The sequence below is a fragment of the Aotus nancymaae genome, unplaced genomic scaffold, assembly GCF_030222135.1.
Source record: "Aotus nancymaae isolate 86718 unplaced genomic scaffold, 86718_ANA_hifiasm-v0.15.2.pri h1tg000028l, whole genome shotgun sequence".
NCBI lineage: Eukaryota > Metazoa > Chordata > Mammalia > Primates > Aotidae > Aotus > Aotus nancymaae.
Window position 1 is genome coordinate 8,017,045 of NW_026988441.1, and position 16,631 is coordinate 8,033,675.

At 47.8% G+C, this 16,631-nt stretch overlaps 1 protein-coding gene across 4 annotated transcripts in view; it reads right to left on the reverse strand.

Annotated features, from left to right (window-relative positions):
* Positions 1-16,631, reverse strand: part of SAE1 (SUMO1 activating enzyme subunit 1) — a 97,447-nt gene that overhangs the window by 74,717 nt on the left and 6,099 nt on the right. For 2 of the 4 annotated variants that reach the window (XM_064381131.1, XM_064381129.1), the window contains exon 1: positions 5,518-5,706. The exons of 1 other annotated variant lie outside the window; for it this stretch is intronic. In XM_064381131.1, the coding sequence (XP_064237201.1) occupies positions 5,518-5,615 (98 nt within the window). In that variant the 5' untranslated portion in view covers positions 5,616-5,706. Of the gene's footprint in view, positions 1-5,517; positions 5,707-16,631 lie in introns of those variants that run through there. One more of the 4 variants, XM_064381130.1, reaches the window with a different exon arrangement.

A 16,631-nucleotide genomic window follows, 5' to 3' on the forward strand; every position in this document is an offset into this window, starting at 1 on the left:
GATCAGACAACAGGCACAAAGAAGTTAACTTCTGGCCAGGTGTGGTGGCTCACGCCTGTAATCCCAGGACTTTGGGAGGCCGAGGCTGGTAGATCACCTGAAGTCAGGAATTCAAGACCAGCCTGGTCAACATGGGGAAACCCTGTCTCTACCGAAAATACAAAAATTAGCTGGGTGTTGTGGCAGGCACCTGTAATCCCAGCTATTTGGGAGGCTGAGGCAGGAGAACTGCTTGAACCTGGAAGGTGGAGGTTGCAGTGAGCCGAGATCACCCCACTGCACTCCAGTCTGGGCAACAAGAGCAAAACTCTGTCTCAAAAAAATAAAAAATAAAAAATAAAAAAAATTTAGTTGTAATTGTCAAACATCAATAAAAGCTCCAGAAATTTGGTCTCAATTGAAGCAACACAACGAAATCTGCTCTAGGAAACTACTTCTTTACTCTTATTTTATTTATTTATTTAGAGACGGAGTCTTGCTCTGTTGCCCAGGCTGGAGTACAATGGCACGATCTCACCTCACTACAACCTCCACCTCCCGAGTTCAAGCAATTCTCCTGCTTTAGCCTCCTGAGTAGCTGAGATTACAGGCAGGTGCCACCAGGCCCAGCTAATTTTTTTATTTTTAGTACAGACGGGTTTTCATCGTGTTAGCCAGCATAGTCTTGATCTCCTAACCTCGTGATCCACCCAGTTCAGCCTCCCAAAGTGCTGGGATTACAGGCGTGAGCCACCGCGCCCAGCCTACTCTCTTTTAATCCGTAACAGTCCCTTCACTTTTTTTTCCCATGAAACCGACTTTTGGAAGAGAACTAGGATAACTGTCATAAAATGTCCCACATTTTGTACAGTCTACCCATTTTTGGAGCCTCCATTTCATAAAGGAACTCCAGTCTCCAGAGTTCTACTATCCCACCTAGAGCCCTCTTAGAGGCAAGTCAATTTGTTCTGTAGAGCCTGCTTCCTCATCTAAACAGAGAAGAACACTGCCCTTCCTACTCCAGAGAGCTGCCATAAAACTCAGGTGAAGGCCAGGCATGGTGGCTCACCCCTGAAATCTCAGCATTTTGATAGGCCAAGGCAGGCAGATTACCTGAGGGCAGAGGCTGAAGACCAGCCCAACCAACATGGAGAAACCCTGTCTCTACTAAAAATACAAAATTCACCAGATGTGGTGACTCATGCCTGTAACCTCAGCTACTCAGGAGGCTCAGGTAGGAGAATCGCTTGAACCTGGGAGGCAGAGGTTGCCATTAGCTGAGATCACACCATTGCACTCCAGCCTGGGCGACAAGAGGGAAATTCCATCTCAAAAAAAAAAAAAAAAAAAAGACTGAGGTGAAAATGCAATCCCACTGCTATGTATATACCCACCCCCCACAAAAAAATCAGGCCGGGTGTGGAGGCTCACGCCTGTAATCACAACACTTTGAGAGCCAAGGAGGGCCAATTACCTGAGGTCAGGAGTTCGAGACCAGCCTGGCCAACAGAGCAAACCCCAGCTCTACTAAAAATACAAAAATTAGCCAGGTATGGTGGCAGGTGCCTGTAATCCCAGCTACTCAGGAGGCTGAGGCAAGAGAATTGCTTGAATCTGAGAGGCAGAGGTTGTACTGAGCTGAGATTGTGCCACTGCCCTTCAGCCTGGGTGATAGAAGGAGACTCTGTCTACACGAAAAGAAAAAAAAAAAAACAAAAAACAAAACAAGAGGTACCTGCACTCCCATGTTTACTGCAGCACTCTTCATAACACCCAAGACTTGGAAGCAAACCATGTGTTTAACAACACATAGATAAAGACATTGCGGAAAAAGGCTGCGCATGGCGGTTCACGCCTATACTCCCAGCACTTTGCAGGGAGGCAGGAGGATTACTTGAGCCCAGGAGTTGGAGACGAGCCTGGGCAGCATGGTGAAACCCTATCTCTACTAAAAAATGAGTTGGGTTTGTGGCATGTGCTGTAGTCACCCCTACTGGGAGGCTGAGGTGGGAGGATCACCTGAGCCCAAGACATCAAGGCTGAAGTGAGCTGGCTGTGATTGCACCACTGCATTCCAGTCTGGGCAACAGAATGAGACCCTGTCTACAAAAAAAAAAAAGAAAGAAAAAAAAAGAGAAATTAGATTATGTCATTTGCAACAACATGGAGGGACCTGGCAGAGGTTATTATGTTAAGCAAAATAAGGCAGTGAAAGACAAACTTTGCAGGTACTCACTTATTTGTGGGAGCTAAAAAAGACTACAACATTGAACTCATGCAGATAGTAGACTGATGGTTACCAGAGGCTAGGAGGAGTAGTAGGGGGTGGAGGGGAAGGAAGGGTGGTTAATGGGTTCAAAAATATAATGAAATACAATGAATAAGATCTGGTATTTGATAGTACAACACTGTGACTACAGTCAACAATTTGTTGCACATTCCAAAATAAATAAAAGAAGCCGGATGATGGGGGTAGGGTGCAAAAAAAAAAAAAAAACACAAAAAGAAGCCGGATGTGGTGACTCACACCTGTAATCCCAGCACTTTGGGAGGCCGAGGCAGGTGGATCACGAGGTCAAGAGATCAAGACTATCCTAAACATGGTGAAACCCCATCTCTACTAAAAACAAAAAAATTAGCTGGGTGTGGAGGCATACGCCTGTAGTCCCAGCTACTGGGGAGGCTGAGGCAGGAGAATTGCTTGAACCCAGGTGGCGGAGGTTATAGTGAACTGAGATCACTTTAATCCAGGAAGCGGAGATTGCAGTAAACTGAGATCCCTTGAACCCAGGAGGTGAAGGTTGCAGTGAAGTGAGATTGCACCACAGCCTGGTGACAGAGTCAGATTCCGTCTTAAAAAACAAAAACTAAGAATATAATTGCATTGTTTGTAACACAAAGAATAAGTGCTCGAGGTGATGGATACCCAATTTACCCTGATGTGATTATTTTACCCATTGTATGCCTGTATCCTCAAAATATATCCACCTACTATGTATCCACACAAAAAAATGTTTTTAATTTCTAAAAGACTCAGCTGAAAATGGACACGAAAACACTTTAATAAACTCTCTAAGACTCTCTGAGATTGTCTAAAAATACAAAGTACAAATTACAGATAATCTCTTCCCTCCCTCCCACAACCCTCAGCCAACGCTTTTCATGTTCTCCACCAAATTCAGTACAGTTCCACTCCCTCAGAATAACTCCCACCTCCCACAAATTTCATGCCCTGACCTTGACTTGTCCCTTAGGTCATCTCTCACTCAGAGGCCTCCATCCATTCTTTACTGCTGCTCAGATAAACCATCCCTATCCCTCTGAAGGTTCCCTAACTACATTCCAGTTTTAACATCACCAACTTTGCCCCACTTCAAACACTACCTGACAATCATGCCTGGGCCTCTGGGAATTTGCACTTGCTGTTCTCTTTGCTGGGAAAGTTCTCCCAGATGACCACAGGGCTCTTTCCCTTCATCCAAGTCTTAGGCTCAATGTTACCTCTTCAGAGCCCTTCCCCGGCCAACCTATCAAAAGAGTCCTCCCACTTCACCATCCTTTAGTGACTGATCAATATATATATACATATAAACACGTTTGTGGATTTTTTTTTTTTTTTTTCTTGAAACAGGGCCTCACTGTGTCGCCCAGGCAGGGGTATAGTGGCGCTATCACAGCTCACGGCAACCTCCGCCTCCCCAGGGCTCAGGTGATACTCCCACCTCAGCTTCTCAACTAGCTAGGACCACAAACTGATGCCACCATGTCCGGCTAATTGTTGTATTTTTTTTGTAGACACTGGGTTTTTCGAAACGTTACTCAGGCTGGTCTCAAACTCCTGGGCTCAAGAGATTCCCTTCCCCTCCCTTCGACTCAGCTTCCCAGTGCTAGGATTACAGGCATGAGCTACTGAGTGCCCGCTAAGTAAAAATATTGATCAGTGCATGGTGGCTCATGCTTGTAATCCCAGCACTTTGGGAGGCCGATTGTGGGGTTGGGGAAGGGCTCTCTTGAGGCCGAGGACAGCTTGAGCCTGGGAGTTCAAGACCAGTCTGCAACATGGCAAAACCCCGTCCCTACAAAATATATATATAAATTAGTTGGATGATGTAGTGGGGCCTGCCTGTAGTCCCACCTACTGGTGAGGCTGAAGGGAGAAGATCACTTGAGCCCTGGAGGTGGAGGCCACAGTGAGCTGTGATCGTGGCACCATCACAGCTCACTGTGGCCTCCAGCCTAGGCAACAGAGAGAGAGGAAAAAAAAAGCCGGGAGCAGTGGCTCACGTCTGTAATCCCAGCACTTTGGGAGGCCGAGGCAGGCAAATATTTGAGGTCAGGACAAGACCAGCCTGGCCAACATGACGAAAACCCGACTCTACGAAAAATACAAAAATTACCGGGCATGGTGGCGAGAGCCTGTAATCCCAGCTACTCAGGAGACTGAGGTGAAAGGGTGTTTTGAGGCCAGAGGCTGCAGCGAGCCAAGATCACCCGACTGCTACCCAGCCTGGACGACAGGGCAAGGCTGTCTCAAAAACAAAACAGTTGTCCAGGCGCAGTGGCTCACTCCTGTAATCGGAGCACTTCGGGAGAACGAGGCGGGTGGATCACCTGACGTCAGGAGTTCGAGACCAGCCTGGTTAACATGGCGAAACCCCGTGTCTACTAAAAAAATACAAAAATTAATAGGGCGTAGTGGTGGGTCCCATAATCCCAGCTACTCAGGAGGCTGAGGCAGAAGAATCGCTTGAACCTGGGAGGCGGAGGTTGCAGTGAGCCGAAATCACCGCACAGAACTCCAGTCTGGGAGACAGAGCGAGACTTCCTCTTAAAAAAAAACAAAAACGAACACAAAACATCCATACCCAAGCTACTCCACAATGTCCAAACTAAGTCTTCTGTCCTATGAAGGCACAGCCCCATAACAGACACAGCAACCTTTTCGGGTGCCGCCGTCCTCCTCCAGACTCTTCGAACCTCTCAAGATGCCCATTTTGAGATAACTTGCTCCAAAACTCCTCAAAATCCGCATTCTTTCACACTGGCCCGCGCCTGAGCACCTTCAAGAATGTAAGCTCCCTTCTGTCGGGTTAGCCAGTCCAGCCCCCGCCCCGAGTCCAGCATAGAACAGTCCCACGTCCTCGAATGAACTACGTCCCCCACCTCACCCTTTCCACGTTAACCCCAGCCCCTCTAGTCCCCTACCCGCGACCCAAACCCCACAATCACCGCTTTTGGGCCTCGGATTTCCTGAGTTTGAATCCTCCCGCTCCCTCAGGACTCCCCAACGCCCCCTTCAGAGGCCTCCCATCCTTCGGAACGGACCTCCCGACATCCTGAGACGTCCCCACTTTCTAGACCTTCCAGAAACATCCCCAATCAACTCCACCAGTCCTCTCAGGAGCGAGATGATCCCGGTGCACATAATTCCCGCCTCCTCCCTTCAAATCACACTTTCCCGCTCCCTCCGGGCCGCAAACGCCTCAGACTAGACGCCCTCTCCAGACCCTTGGCGCCTCAAGCCGAGCCGGCCCTGACCGTTTCTGGGCCTCAAGGCCCCACAGGCGAATCTGCCGGTCATACTGCGCCGCCTCCTCCTCGCTAATTCCGCCGCCAACCTCCTCCTTCTCCACCATGGCGCCAGCTCTTCCCGTCTCAGCTCGGGACCCGCTCACACCAACCGCCCACCAGCCCTGCGCGCCCAACCGCCGGCAACACGCCCGGAGTGTCTCAGCGCATGCGCAGACCCCCCCACGCCTGCGCAGTACTTCGACCGTGGAGGGTGGAGCCAAAAGTACCTCACGAGACTCACTAGCGGTCCGGCTACTGTAAGTCACGTGACACAGGCTCCAACCAATCCTGGCCCCAAAAATGGCGCGGCTTAAGGCCCCCTAGGGCTATACCCACGTGGTCACTTATGAGGCTCTTAAATTCTGCAAATATTTAAGGAGTGCACAGTGAAATACCTGCAATAGGGTTATTGTAAAATAGAGTATTGAGAGGCAGGGCGCGGTGGCTCACGCCTGTAATCCCAGCACTTTGGGAGGCCGAGGCGGGCGGATCACCAGGTCAAGAGATCGAGACCATCCTGGCCAACATGGTGAAACCCTGTCTCTACTAAAAATACAAAAATTAGCTGGGTGTGGTGGTGTGCACCTGTAGTCCCAGCTACTCAGGAGGCTGAGGCAGGAGAATTGCTTGAACCTGGGAGGCAGAGGTTGCAGTGAGCCGAGATCGGGCCACTGCACTCCAGCCTGGGCGACAGAGTGAGACTCTGTCTCAAAAAAAAAAAACTCATGCCTATAATCCCAGCACTTTGGGAGGCTGAGGCGGGCAGATCACCTAAGGTCAGGAGTTCGAGACCAGCCTGGCCAACATGGTGAAACCCCATCTCTACTAAAAATACAAAAATTAGTCATGGTGCATGCCTGTAATCCTAGCTACTCAGGAGCCTAAGGCGGGAGAATGGCTTGAACCCGAGAGGCAGAGGTTGTATTAAGCCGAGATCGGGCCACTGTACTCCAGCCTGGGTGACAGAGTGAGACTCTGTCTCAGAAAAAAAAATGAAAAAAAAAGAAAAGAAAAAAGATGTTTTTCAGATCCTGAATTCCAGCAAAACAACTGATGCCAACCAGAGTCAAGACTCCCACAGAGGAACCAAATCAACAGGAGTATAGAGTTTCTTCATCTCCCTGTTCCATGACTGCAGGGTTTAGCCCTACAGGCTTCTGTGAGCCCCTGTTTACAGGTGTGGAGAAGAGAAACTGTGGAAATAAAAGACACAAGACACTGACAAAGAGAAAACAGAGCTTGGGCCCAGGGGTCCACTGTTACCCAAAGCACAGAGTCTGGCAGTGGCCCCGAGTGCCCGGACGCTCTGACTTCTAATAAGTACAAAGCAGGGGGCAGGGGAAGTAGGGTGGTTAGTGATGGGGTTAAGTAAATTATATGTTTTAGAGTTGGAGGTCCAGGACTTTTCAGTAGCCGAGGTGAGGAGAAAACCTGTTAGCACTTTTTCCATACTTGTTAAGAAATAACAAAGACTTTAAGATTTATGTTACTATTACTAATTTTTTTTTTTTTTTGAGATGGAGTCTTGCTCTGTCACCTAGGCTGGAGTGCAGTGGCATGATCTCGGCTCACGGCATCCTCTGGCACCTGAGTTCAAGTGATTCCCCTACCTCAGCCTCCTGAGCAGCTGGGACTTCATGCACGTGCCACCACACCTGGCTAATTATTTTGTATTTTAGTAAAGACAGGGTTTCACCATGTTGGTCAGGATGGTCTCCATCTCCTGACCTTGTGATATACGCCCGCCTCGGCCTCCCAAAGTGCTTGGATTACAGGTGTGAGCCACTGCGCCCGGCCACTAATTTTTATTTTTTAAGCAAAAGAGGAACCAGGTGCAGAATCAGGACGTGAAAGTAGACATGGAACGTGACCACTGAAGCACAGCATCGCAGAGACAGTTAAGCCCCCGGATGTCTGTGGGCCTCCCTGACAGCTGTCAGGCCTTGCCACAAGGCTTGGAGAAGCGGAGTTTTCTCCTAACTCCCCCGAGGAAGAAGACGTTTTGGCCATCTTGGACATCTCCTTCTCTAGCTGGCTAACAGCGGGTGCTTTCCCAGCGCTGGTGCTGGCGTGACAGAGGACTTAGAGCATCTTGCCTTAGGATTGCTTTGTTGTTCACAATGTTACCTTAGTTTTATGCTTTATTACCCAAGAATTATGAGTAAAATTAAAAGGTTATATTAAGTATATATATCTTTATGATTATATGTAAATAACTATGTAACTATATATGATCATATATATAAATAACTATGTGCTTATTTTTCTAATTCTTTTCTAATTCAATATTTATATAGGAACAGGCTAAGGCTTTAAATCCTTGGCATTTGTGGGGTTTCCCCACACACACATGACTTCACCCTTCACTCTTCAATCAACCAATGACCTTCACACTTCAACTTACTCCAAAACCCTTAAAAACCCTAACCCCAAACTCCCTGGGGAGGTGGATTCGTGGTTTCCTTCCATCTCCTCCCTTGGTTTTCAGTGGCCCTGTGATTAAACCTCTTTCTCTGCTGCAACCTGGCCTCTCCTACGATTGACTTTCTGTAAGCTTGGGGCAAAGGACCTATGACGGTTTCAAAAACTTTTCAACAGGCCAGGCACAGTGGCTCATGTCTGTATTCCCAACACTTTGAGAGGATCACTTGAGGCCAGGAGTTTGAGACTGTCAAACACAAGCCAGACCCTGCTACAAAAATTATAAAAATTAGGCCAGGCATGGTGACTCATGCCTATAATCTCAGCACTTTGGGAGGCTGGGGCAGGAGGATCACTTGAAGTCAGGAGTTAGAGACCAGCCTGGTTAACATGATGAAACCCTATCTCTACTTAAAATACAAAAATTCAGGCCGGGCGCGGTGGCTCACGCCTATAATCCCAGCACTTTGGGAGGCCGAGGCAGGTGGATCATGAGGTCAAGAGATCGAGACCATCCTGATCAACATGGTGAAACCCCGTCTGTACTAAAAATACAAAAATTAGCTGAGCATGGTGGTGCGTGCCTGTAGTCCCAGCTACTCGGGAGGCTAAGGCAGGAGAATTACTTGAACCCAGGAGGCGGAGGTTGCAGTGAGCCGAGATCGCACCATTGCACTCCAGCCTGGGTAACAAGAGGGAAACTCTGTCTCAAAAAAAAGAAAAAAAAATACAAAAATTCGCCGGCCATGGTGGCACATACCTGTAATCCCAGCTACCCAGGAGGCTGAGGCAGGATAATCACTGGAACCTGGGAGGCGGAAGTTGCAGTGAGCCAAGATCGCACCACTGCACTCCAGCCTGGGTGACGGAGTGAGACTCAGTCTAAATAATAAAAAATAAAGTTCTGACTCCAAAGCCCTTGCACTTTGGTGTGCCACTTCCTAATGTCAGAGGTAAATACCAGTTACAAGATCAAATAACCTCTTTGTGCAGCGAAAGACATTTATAATTCACAGAATGACCCAGCCACAGAGGGCTGTGTCAAGTACCTTTTAGATAAGCCTCTGAAAATAAATGGTGCTGTTTAGTTCCCTTACATTATTAAAGGGAAATGTACATGGATTATAGAAAGAAAAATAAAGGCTGGGAGCAGTGGCTCACACCTGTAATCCCAGCACGTTGGGAGGCCAAGACAGGCGGATCACCTGAGGTCAGGAGTTCCAGACCAGACTGACCAACGTGGAGAAACCCCATCTCTACTAAAAATACAAAATTAGCCGGGCGTGGTGGCACATGCCTGTAATCCCAGCTACCTGGGACCGGGGCAGGAGAATCGCTTGAACTCAGAAGGCAGAGGTTGCAGTGAGCCGAGATTGCGCCATTGCACTCCAGTCTGGGCAACAGGAGTGAAACTCCGTCTCAAAAAAAAAAAAAAAAAAAAGGAAAGAAAAAAGAAAAGACAGTAATCCTGAAGGTCTATAATAATTTGTAATTGGTTAGGGAGTGACCCGGATTCTTACTTGTGCCTATGCAGTAATGCCTGTAAAATGATCACTTTGTGAAAAAGAGCTCTGAAAATAGAGCTAATTGCTGCATAAATTATTTTCTCCTGTATTTGTAGACTCATTAAAGGTCTAAAAGTGTCTCCCTTTCCTCTCCTCCTTTCTACTTTTTTATAGTTTATGGAAAAAAAATAACTGTAGTGGTATAGCCTCATATCTGGAAATACACAACTTTTTTATTTATTTTATTTTATTATTATTTTTTCCTAGAGATGGAGTTTCTCCGTGTTGGTCAGGCTGAGCTCAAACTCCCGACTTCAGGTGATCTGCCCGCCTTGGCCTCCCAAAGTGCTGGGATTACAGGCGTGAGCCACCACGCCAGGCCTATACATCTTTTTTTTACAAAAATTTTCATTGAGGTGAAATTCACATAATATAAAATTAGGCAGCATTTTGAAGTGCACAATTCAGTGGCTTTTAGTACTTTTACCATATTATGCAACCACCACCTCTCTCTAGTTCCAAAACATTTTCATTATCCCAAGAGCGGCAGCATAAATCTTCTAAATTGTCAGGAGTCAACCATGACTTTACTATGTAAACAATTCCAAAGGGACTGGAATAGTTCAGTGTTACAGCTTAGTATAATTTAGTATAAACAGTCCTTTCGCCACTTTTTAAGAGCTATCATTAACTGTATACATTAGGTGATTATTCATTAGGAATGCTATATGCCAGAACATCTTGGCATGCCTAGTCCCTGTCCTCTAGTCTCAGTAACAAACCTCTTATCATTGTGACGATGAAAAAAGGTAAGTTTCCAAAACACTCCCAAGGAAGCCGTACTGTACCCTTGAGAACCAGGTGACAACCAAAACCCAGTCGCTAATTTTCCTTAATAATTTCCAAAATGTCCTCTAGGGGGCAACATTATCCCTCGAGAACCAAGTAGACCAATCATTCCTCTTCAGCCTGGATCTCGGTACCTCTCACCTCTTCAATTAATCTACGGTTGGATTAGCAAGGAAGAAACGGAAAAAAGCTATGGGTTGGTGGTCAGCAGGCTCCAACACAGTGGAATGCCTCTCTTTGGCCAAGGGTCTCCTCCTTTGTTCTCCAGGTGTCTCCAGGGGTCATTGCCAAATGGTGGTGCTTCTTCCACCTCTATAGGAACTTCTCTGTGAATCCTCCTCATCCCCAGTGTGAAGAAACCACCCTAGAGCCATCCCAGGAACTACAGAAAAGACAGGTCTTTCATTAGCATAATAATGTACTGACCAGGCGCAGTGGCTCACACCTGTAATCCCACCACTTTGGGAGGCTGAGGCAGGAGAATCACTTAAGGCCAGGTGTTCGAGAGCAGCCTGGGCAACAGAGTGAGACCCTCCTCTACAAAAAAGAAGAAAATTAGCCAAGTGTGGTGGTGTGCACCTGTGGTCTCAGCTACTCAGGAGGCTAAGGCTGGAGGATCACTTGAGCCCAGGAGGTGGAGGCTGCAGTGATCTGTGATGGTACTCCTGTACTCCAGCCTGGGTGACAGAGGGACACCCTGCCTCATCATCATCATAATATCGTACCAAGAGCAGAACGAAACAGGTGCCATGGAAGTATTAGCTGACTTATGTGCATTTAAGGAGGTTCAATTAAAAAAAAAAAAGGAGGACCTGCCAGCCCAGAGAGAAGAGTTATGTTAGAATTTTGTGTTTCACGAAATACAGGGCAAGCTGCTGAAACTTTCTTTCTTCTTTTTTTTTTTTTGTTGTGTGTGTGAGACAGAGTCTCGCTCTCTCATCATTTTATGGGAAAAACTGGCGACAGAGCGAGACTCTGGAGTGCAGCGGCACAATCTCGACTCACTGCAACCTCCACCCCCCAGGTTCAAGCGATTCCCCTGCCTCAGCCTCCCGAGTAGCTGGGACTACAGGCATGTGCCACCATGGCCAGCTAATTTTTTTTTTTTTTAGTAGAGACAGGGTTTCACCATGTTGGTCAGGATGGTCTTGATCTCCTGACCTTGTAATCTGCCCATCTCGGCCTTCCAAAAGTGCTGAGATTACAGGCGTGAGCCACCATGCCCGGCCGTTGCTGAAACTTTCATTCCCTACCCACCCACCCTTCAATGGAAAAGGTAGTAAGAAAGGGCCTTTGGAATTTTGGGGGCAGCTTGTATCATGGCCAGGAGACCTGCACTCACTCGTCAGTGAAGAGAACTGTAAGGCTGGTGGAGCATAGTGCAAGAAGAGATCCTTTAGCTGGTCCAGGCAAACGACTCTGCCATTTAGATCTTATAACCCAGCAGATGCAGCTCAAAATACATGTGTACAGTAGAATACACTCTCTGTTCTTTCTTTCTTTCTTTTTTTTTTTTGAAACAGAAACTCCCTCTGACACCCAGGCTGCAGTGCAGTGGCACGATCTCAGCTCATTGCAACTTCCATTTCCCAGGTTCAAGCGATTCTCATGCTTCAGCCTTCTGAGTAACTGGGATTACAGGTGTGCGCCATGACATCCAGCTTTTTTTTTTTTTTTTTCCTGAGATAGAGCCTTGCTCTGTTGCCCAGGCTGGAGTATAGTGGCACAGTCTTGGCTCACTGCAACCTCTGCCTCCCAGGTTCAAGCAAATCTCCGGCCTCAGCCTCCTGAGTAGCAGGGACTACAGGCATGAGCCACCACACCCGGCTAATTTTGTTTGTTCGTTCGATTTTTTGAGACCGAGTCTCGTTCTGTTGCCCTGGCTGGAGTGCCATGGCGCAATCTCAGCTCACTGCAACCTCCGTAATCATGGGTTCAAGCAATTCTCTTACCTCAGCCTCCCGAGTAGCTGGAACTACAGGTGCCTGCCACCATGTGATGCTAATTTTTTGTACTTAAGTAGGAATAGGGTTTCACTGTGTTGCCCAGACTGGTCACAAACTCCTGAGCTCAGGCAATCCACCTGCCTCAGCCTCCCAAAGTGCTGGGATTACAGGTGTGAGCCACCGTGCCCGGCCCAAGTTTTTTGTATTTGTAGTAGAAATCTGTTTCACCACATTGTCCAGGCTGGTCTCAAACGCCTGACGCCAAGTGATCCACCCACCTTGGAATCCCAAAGTGCTAAGATTACAGGCATGATCCACTGTGCCTGGCCCCTTTTCTTCTATTATGGACATTTAAGCAGTTCCCAGTTAGGGGCTATTTCTTCTCCTTCTCCCTCTTCTCCTTCTTCTCCTTCTCCTTCTTCTCCTTCTCCTTTTCTCCTTCTCCTTCTCCTTCTCCTCCTCCTCTTCTTCTTCTTGTCTTGTTCTGTCACCCACCCAGGCTGGAGTGCAGTGGTGTGATCTCACCTCACTGCAACCTCCACCTCCTGGGTTCAAGGGATTCTTCTGCCCCAGCCTCCTGGGTAGCTGGGATTACAGGCACCTGCCACCATGCCTGACTAATTTTCGTATTTTAGAAGAGATGGGGTTTCACTATGTAGGTCAAGCTAGTCTCGAACTCCTGATCTCAAATGATCTACCTGCTATGGCCTTCCAAAGTGCTGGGATTACAGGCGTCAGCCACGGCGCCCAGCCAGTTAGGAGTTATTTCTTTTCTTTTTTTTTTTTTAGACAGTGTCTCTCTCACATAGGCTGGAGTACAGTGGTGCCAACAGGGCTTACTTCAGCCTCCACTTCCCAGGCTGAAGTGATCCTTCTGCCTCAGCCTCCTGAGTAGCTGGGACCACAGGTGTGGGCCACTACAGACCACACCCAGCTAATTAGAAAAAAAATTTTTTGGCCAGGCATGGTGGCTCACGTCTGTAATCCCAGCACTTTGGGAGCCCAAGGTGGGCGGATCACTTGAGGTCAGGAGTTGGAGACCAGCCTGACCAACATGATGAAATGTCGTCTCTACTAAAAATAAAAGTAAAAAAAAATTTTGTTCTCACTTCAGACCAAAAACAACAAAAAAAATTGAGTTGGGGGCCGGGTGCGGTGGCTCACGCCTGTAATCCCAGCACTTTGGGAGGCCGAGGCAGGTGGATCACGAGGTCAAGAGATCGAGACTATCCTGGTCAACATGGTGAAACCCTATCTCTACTAAAAATACAAAAATTAGCTGGGCATGGTGGCGTGTGCTTGTAATCCCAGCTACTCAGGAGGCTGAGGCCGGAGAATTGCCTGAACCCAGGAGGCGGAGGTTGCGGTGAGCCGAGATCGCGCCATTGCACTCCAGCCTGGGTAACAAGAGCGAAACTCCGTTTCAAAAAAAAAAAAAAAAAATTGAGTTGGGCAAGGTGGCTTATGCCTGCAATCCCAGCACTTTGGGAGGCCGAGGCGGGCAGAGCACAAGGTCAGGAGTTCAAGACGAGCCTGGCCAGCATGGTGAAACACTGTCTCTACTAAAAATTAAAAAAAATTAGCCAGGCATCATGGCTCACACCTGTAATCTCAGTTACTCCAGAGGCTGAGACAGGAGAATTGGTTGAACTGGGAGGCAGAGGTAGGAGTGAGCGGAAACGGTGCCTCTGCACTCCAGCCTGAGCAACAGGGCGAGGCTCTGTCTCAAAAAAAAAAAAAAAAATTGAGTTAAAGTACAAACCACAATGCTTCCAAAAAAATTTTTTTTGTTTTCATAGACATGGTCTCACTATGTTGCCCAGGATGGTCTCAAACTTCTGGGCTCAAGGTATCCTCCTGCCTTGGCCTTCCAAAATGTTGGGATTACAGGCAGGAGCCACTAGACTGCTTTCTTTTTTCCTTTCTTTCTTTTCTTTTTTTATTTATTTTTCCTTCCTTCTTCCTTCCTCTCCCTCCCTCCCTTCCTTTTCTTTTTATTTCTTTCTCTTCCTTCCTTCCTTCTTTCTTACTTTCTCTTTCTTTTTTTTTCCCCTCCCAAGATGGAGACTTGCTCTGTCACCCAGGCTGGAGTGCAGTGGCACGATCTTGGCTCACTGCAACCTCTGCCTCCTGGGTTTAATCAATTCTCCTGCCTCAGCCTCCCAAGTAGCTGACATTACAGGCGCCCACCACCACACCTGGCTAATTTTTGTATTTTTAGTGGAGACGGGGTGTCACCATGTTGGCCAGGCTGGTCTTGAACCCTTGACCTCGTGATCCACCTGCCTTGGCCTCCCAAAGTGGTGGGATTACAAGCATGAACCATCGCACCTGGCCCCCTCCTTCCCTTTCTCTCTCTCTCCTTCTTTCTTTTTTCTTCCTTCTCCCTTCTTTCTTTTTCTTTCCTTCCTTTCTCCTTCTCCTTCCTTCCTTCCTCCCTCCCTCCCTCCTTTCTTTTCTTTTCTTCTTTCCAGGGTCTCACTCTGCCTCCCAGCCCAGAGCACTGAAGGGTGATCACGGCTCACCGCAGCCTCCATGACCTCTCCAGCTCAGGTGAACCTCCTGAATCTCCCTCCATGTAGCTGGGACTACAGGTGGGCACCACCACATCCAGCAAATTTTTTTGGTATTTTTTTATAGAGACAGGGTTTTGTTGTGTTGCCCAGACTGGTCTGGAACTGAGATCAAATGATCCACCAAACAGACCTCCTGAAGTGCTGGGATTACAGGTGTGAAGGGGCTATTTTATTTATTTGAGATAGATCTCTCTCTGTTGCCCAGGCTGGAATGTAGTGGCACCATCTTCGTTCACTGCAGCCTCCGCCTCCTGGGTTCAAGCGATCCTCCTGACAGCCTCACAAGTAGCTGGGACTGCAGGTGTGAGCCACCATTCTTTGTTAGTTTTGGTGAATTTTTTTAAGAGACAGGGACTCACTATGTTGCCCTACTAGTCTCAAACTTCTAGGCTCAAGCAATCATTCTGCCTCCGCCTCCCAAAGTGCTGGGATTACAAGCATGAGCCACTGTACCCAGCCCAAAGTGATCATTTATAGTCACAGTAGTGTAAGAGCGTTCCAATCATTCCACACTATCATTTCGTACCTAGTTTAGTCACACTGTGGAATACTCTAAAGAAATGAGAATGAATGAGCTATAACTACGTGCCACAACTATAATATGGAATGAAAGAAGCCTGGTACCAAAGAGTACACATTATAGGTTCAATTTATTTATTTATTTATTTATTTATTTATTTATTTAATTTGAGGCGGAGTTTCGCTCGTTACCCAGTCCGGAGTGCAATGGTGAAATCTCGGCTCACCGCAACCTCCACCTCCCGGGTTCAGGCAATTCTCCTGCCTCAGCCTCCTGAGTAGCTGGGACTACAGGCACGCGCCACCGTGCCCAGCTAATTTTTTTTTTTTTTTGTATTAGTAGAGACGGGGTTTCACCATGTTGACCAGGACGGTCTCCATCTCTTGACCTCGTGATCCACCCGCCTCGGCCTCCCAAAGTGCTGGGATTACAGGCGTGAGCCACCGCGCCCGGCCCAATTTATTTATTTTATTATTATTATTATTTTATTTTATTTATTTATTTTTTATATAGAGATGGGGGTTTCTCTATGTTGGCCAGGGTGGTCTCGAACTCCTGACCTCAGGTGATGCGCCCACCTCGGCCTCCCAAAGTGCTGGGATTACAGGCGTGAGCCACCGTGCCCAGCCTATTTTATTATTATTATTATTATTATTATTATTATTATTTTTTTTTTTGGAGACGGAGTTTCGCTCTTGTTACCCAGGCTGGAGTGCAATGGCGCGATCTCGGCTCACCGCAACCTCCGCCTCCCGGGTTCAGGCAATTCTCCGGCCTCAGCCTCCTGAGTAGCTGGGATTACAGGCACGCGCCACCATGCCCAGCTAATTTTTTGTATTTTTAGTAGAGACGGGGTTTCACCATGTTGACCAGGATGGTCTCGATTTCTTGACCTCGTGATCCACCCGCCTCGGCCTCCCAAAGTGCTGGGATTGCAGGCGTGAGCCACCGCGCCCGGCCTTTATTATTATTTTTTAAGACAGAGTTTCACTGTTTGCCCAGGCTGGAGTGCAGTGGCGTGATCTTGGCTCACTGTAACCTCTGCCTTCCGGTTTCAAGTGATTCTCCTGCCTCAGCCTCCCTAGTAGCTGGATTACAGGTGCCCACCACCAGCCTGGCTGATTTTTTTGTATTTTTAGTAGAGACGGGGTTTTACCATATTGGCCAGGCTGGTCCCAAACTCCTGAGCTAGTGATCTGCCTGCCTTGGCCTCCCAGAGGGCTGGGATTACAGGCGTGAGCCACGGTGCCCAGCTATAGATTCA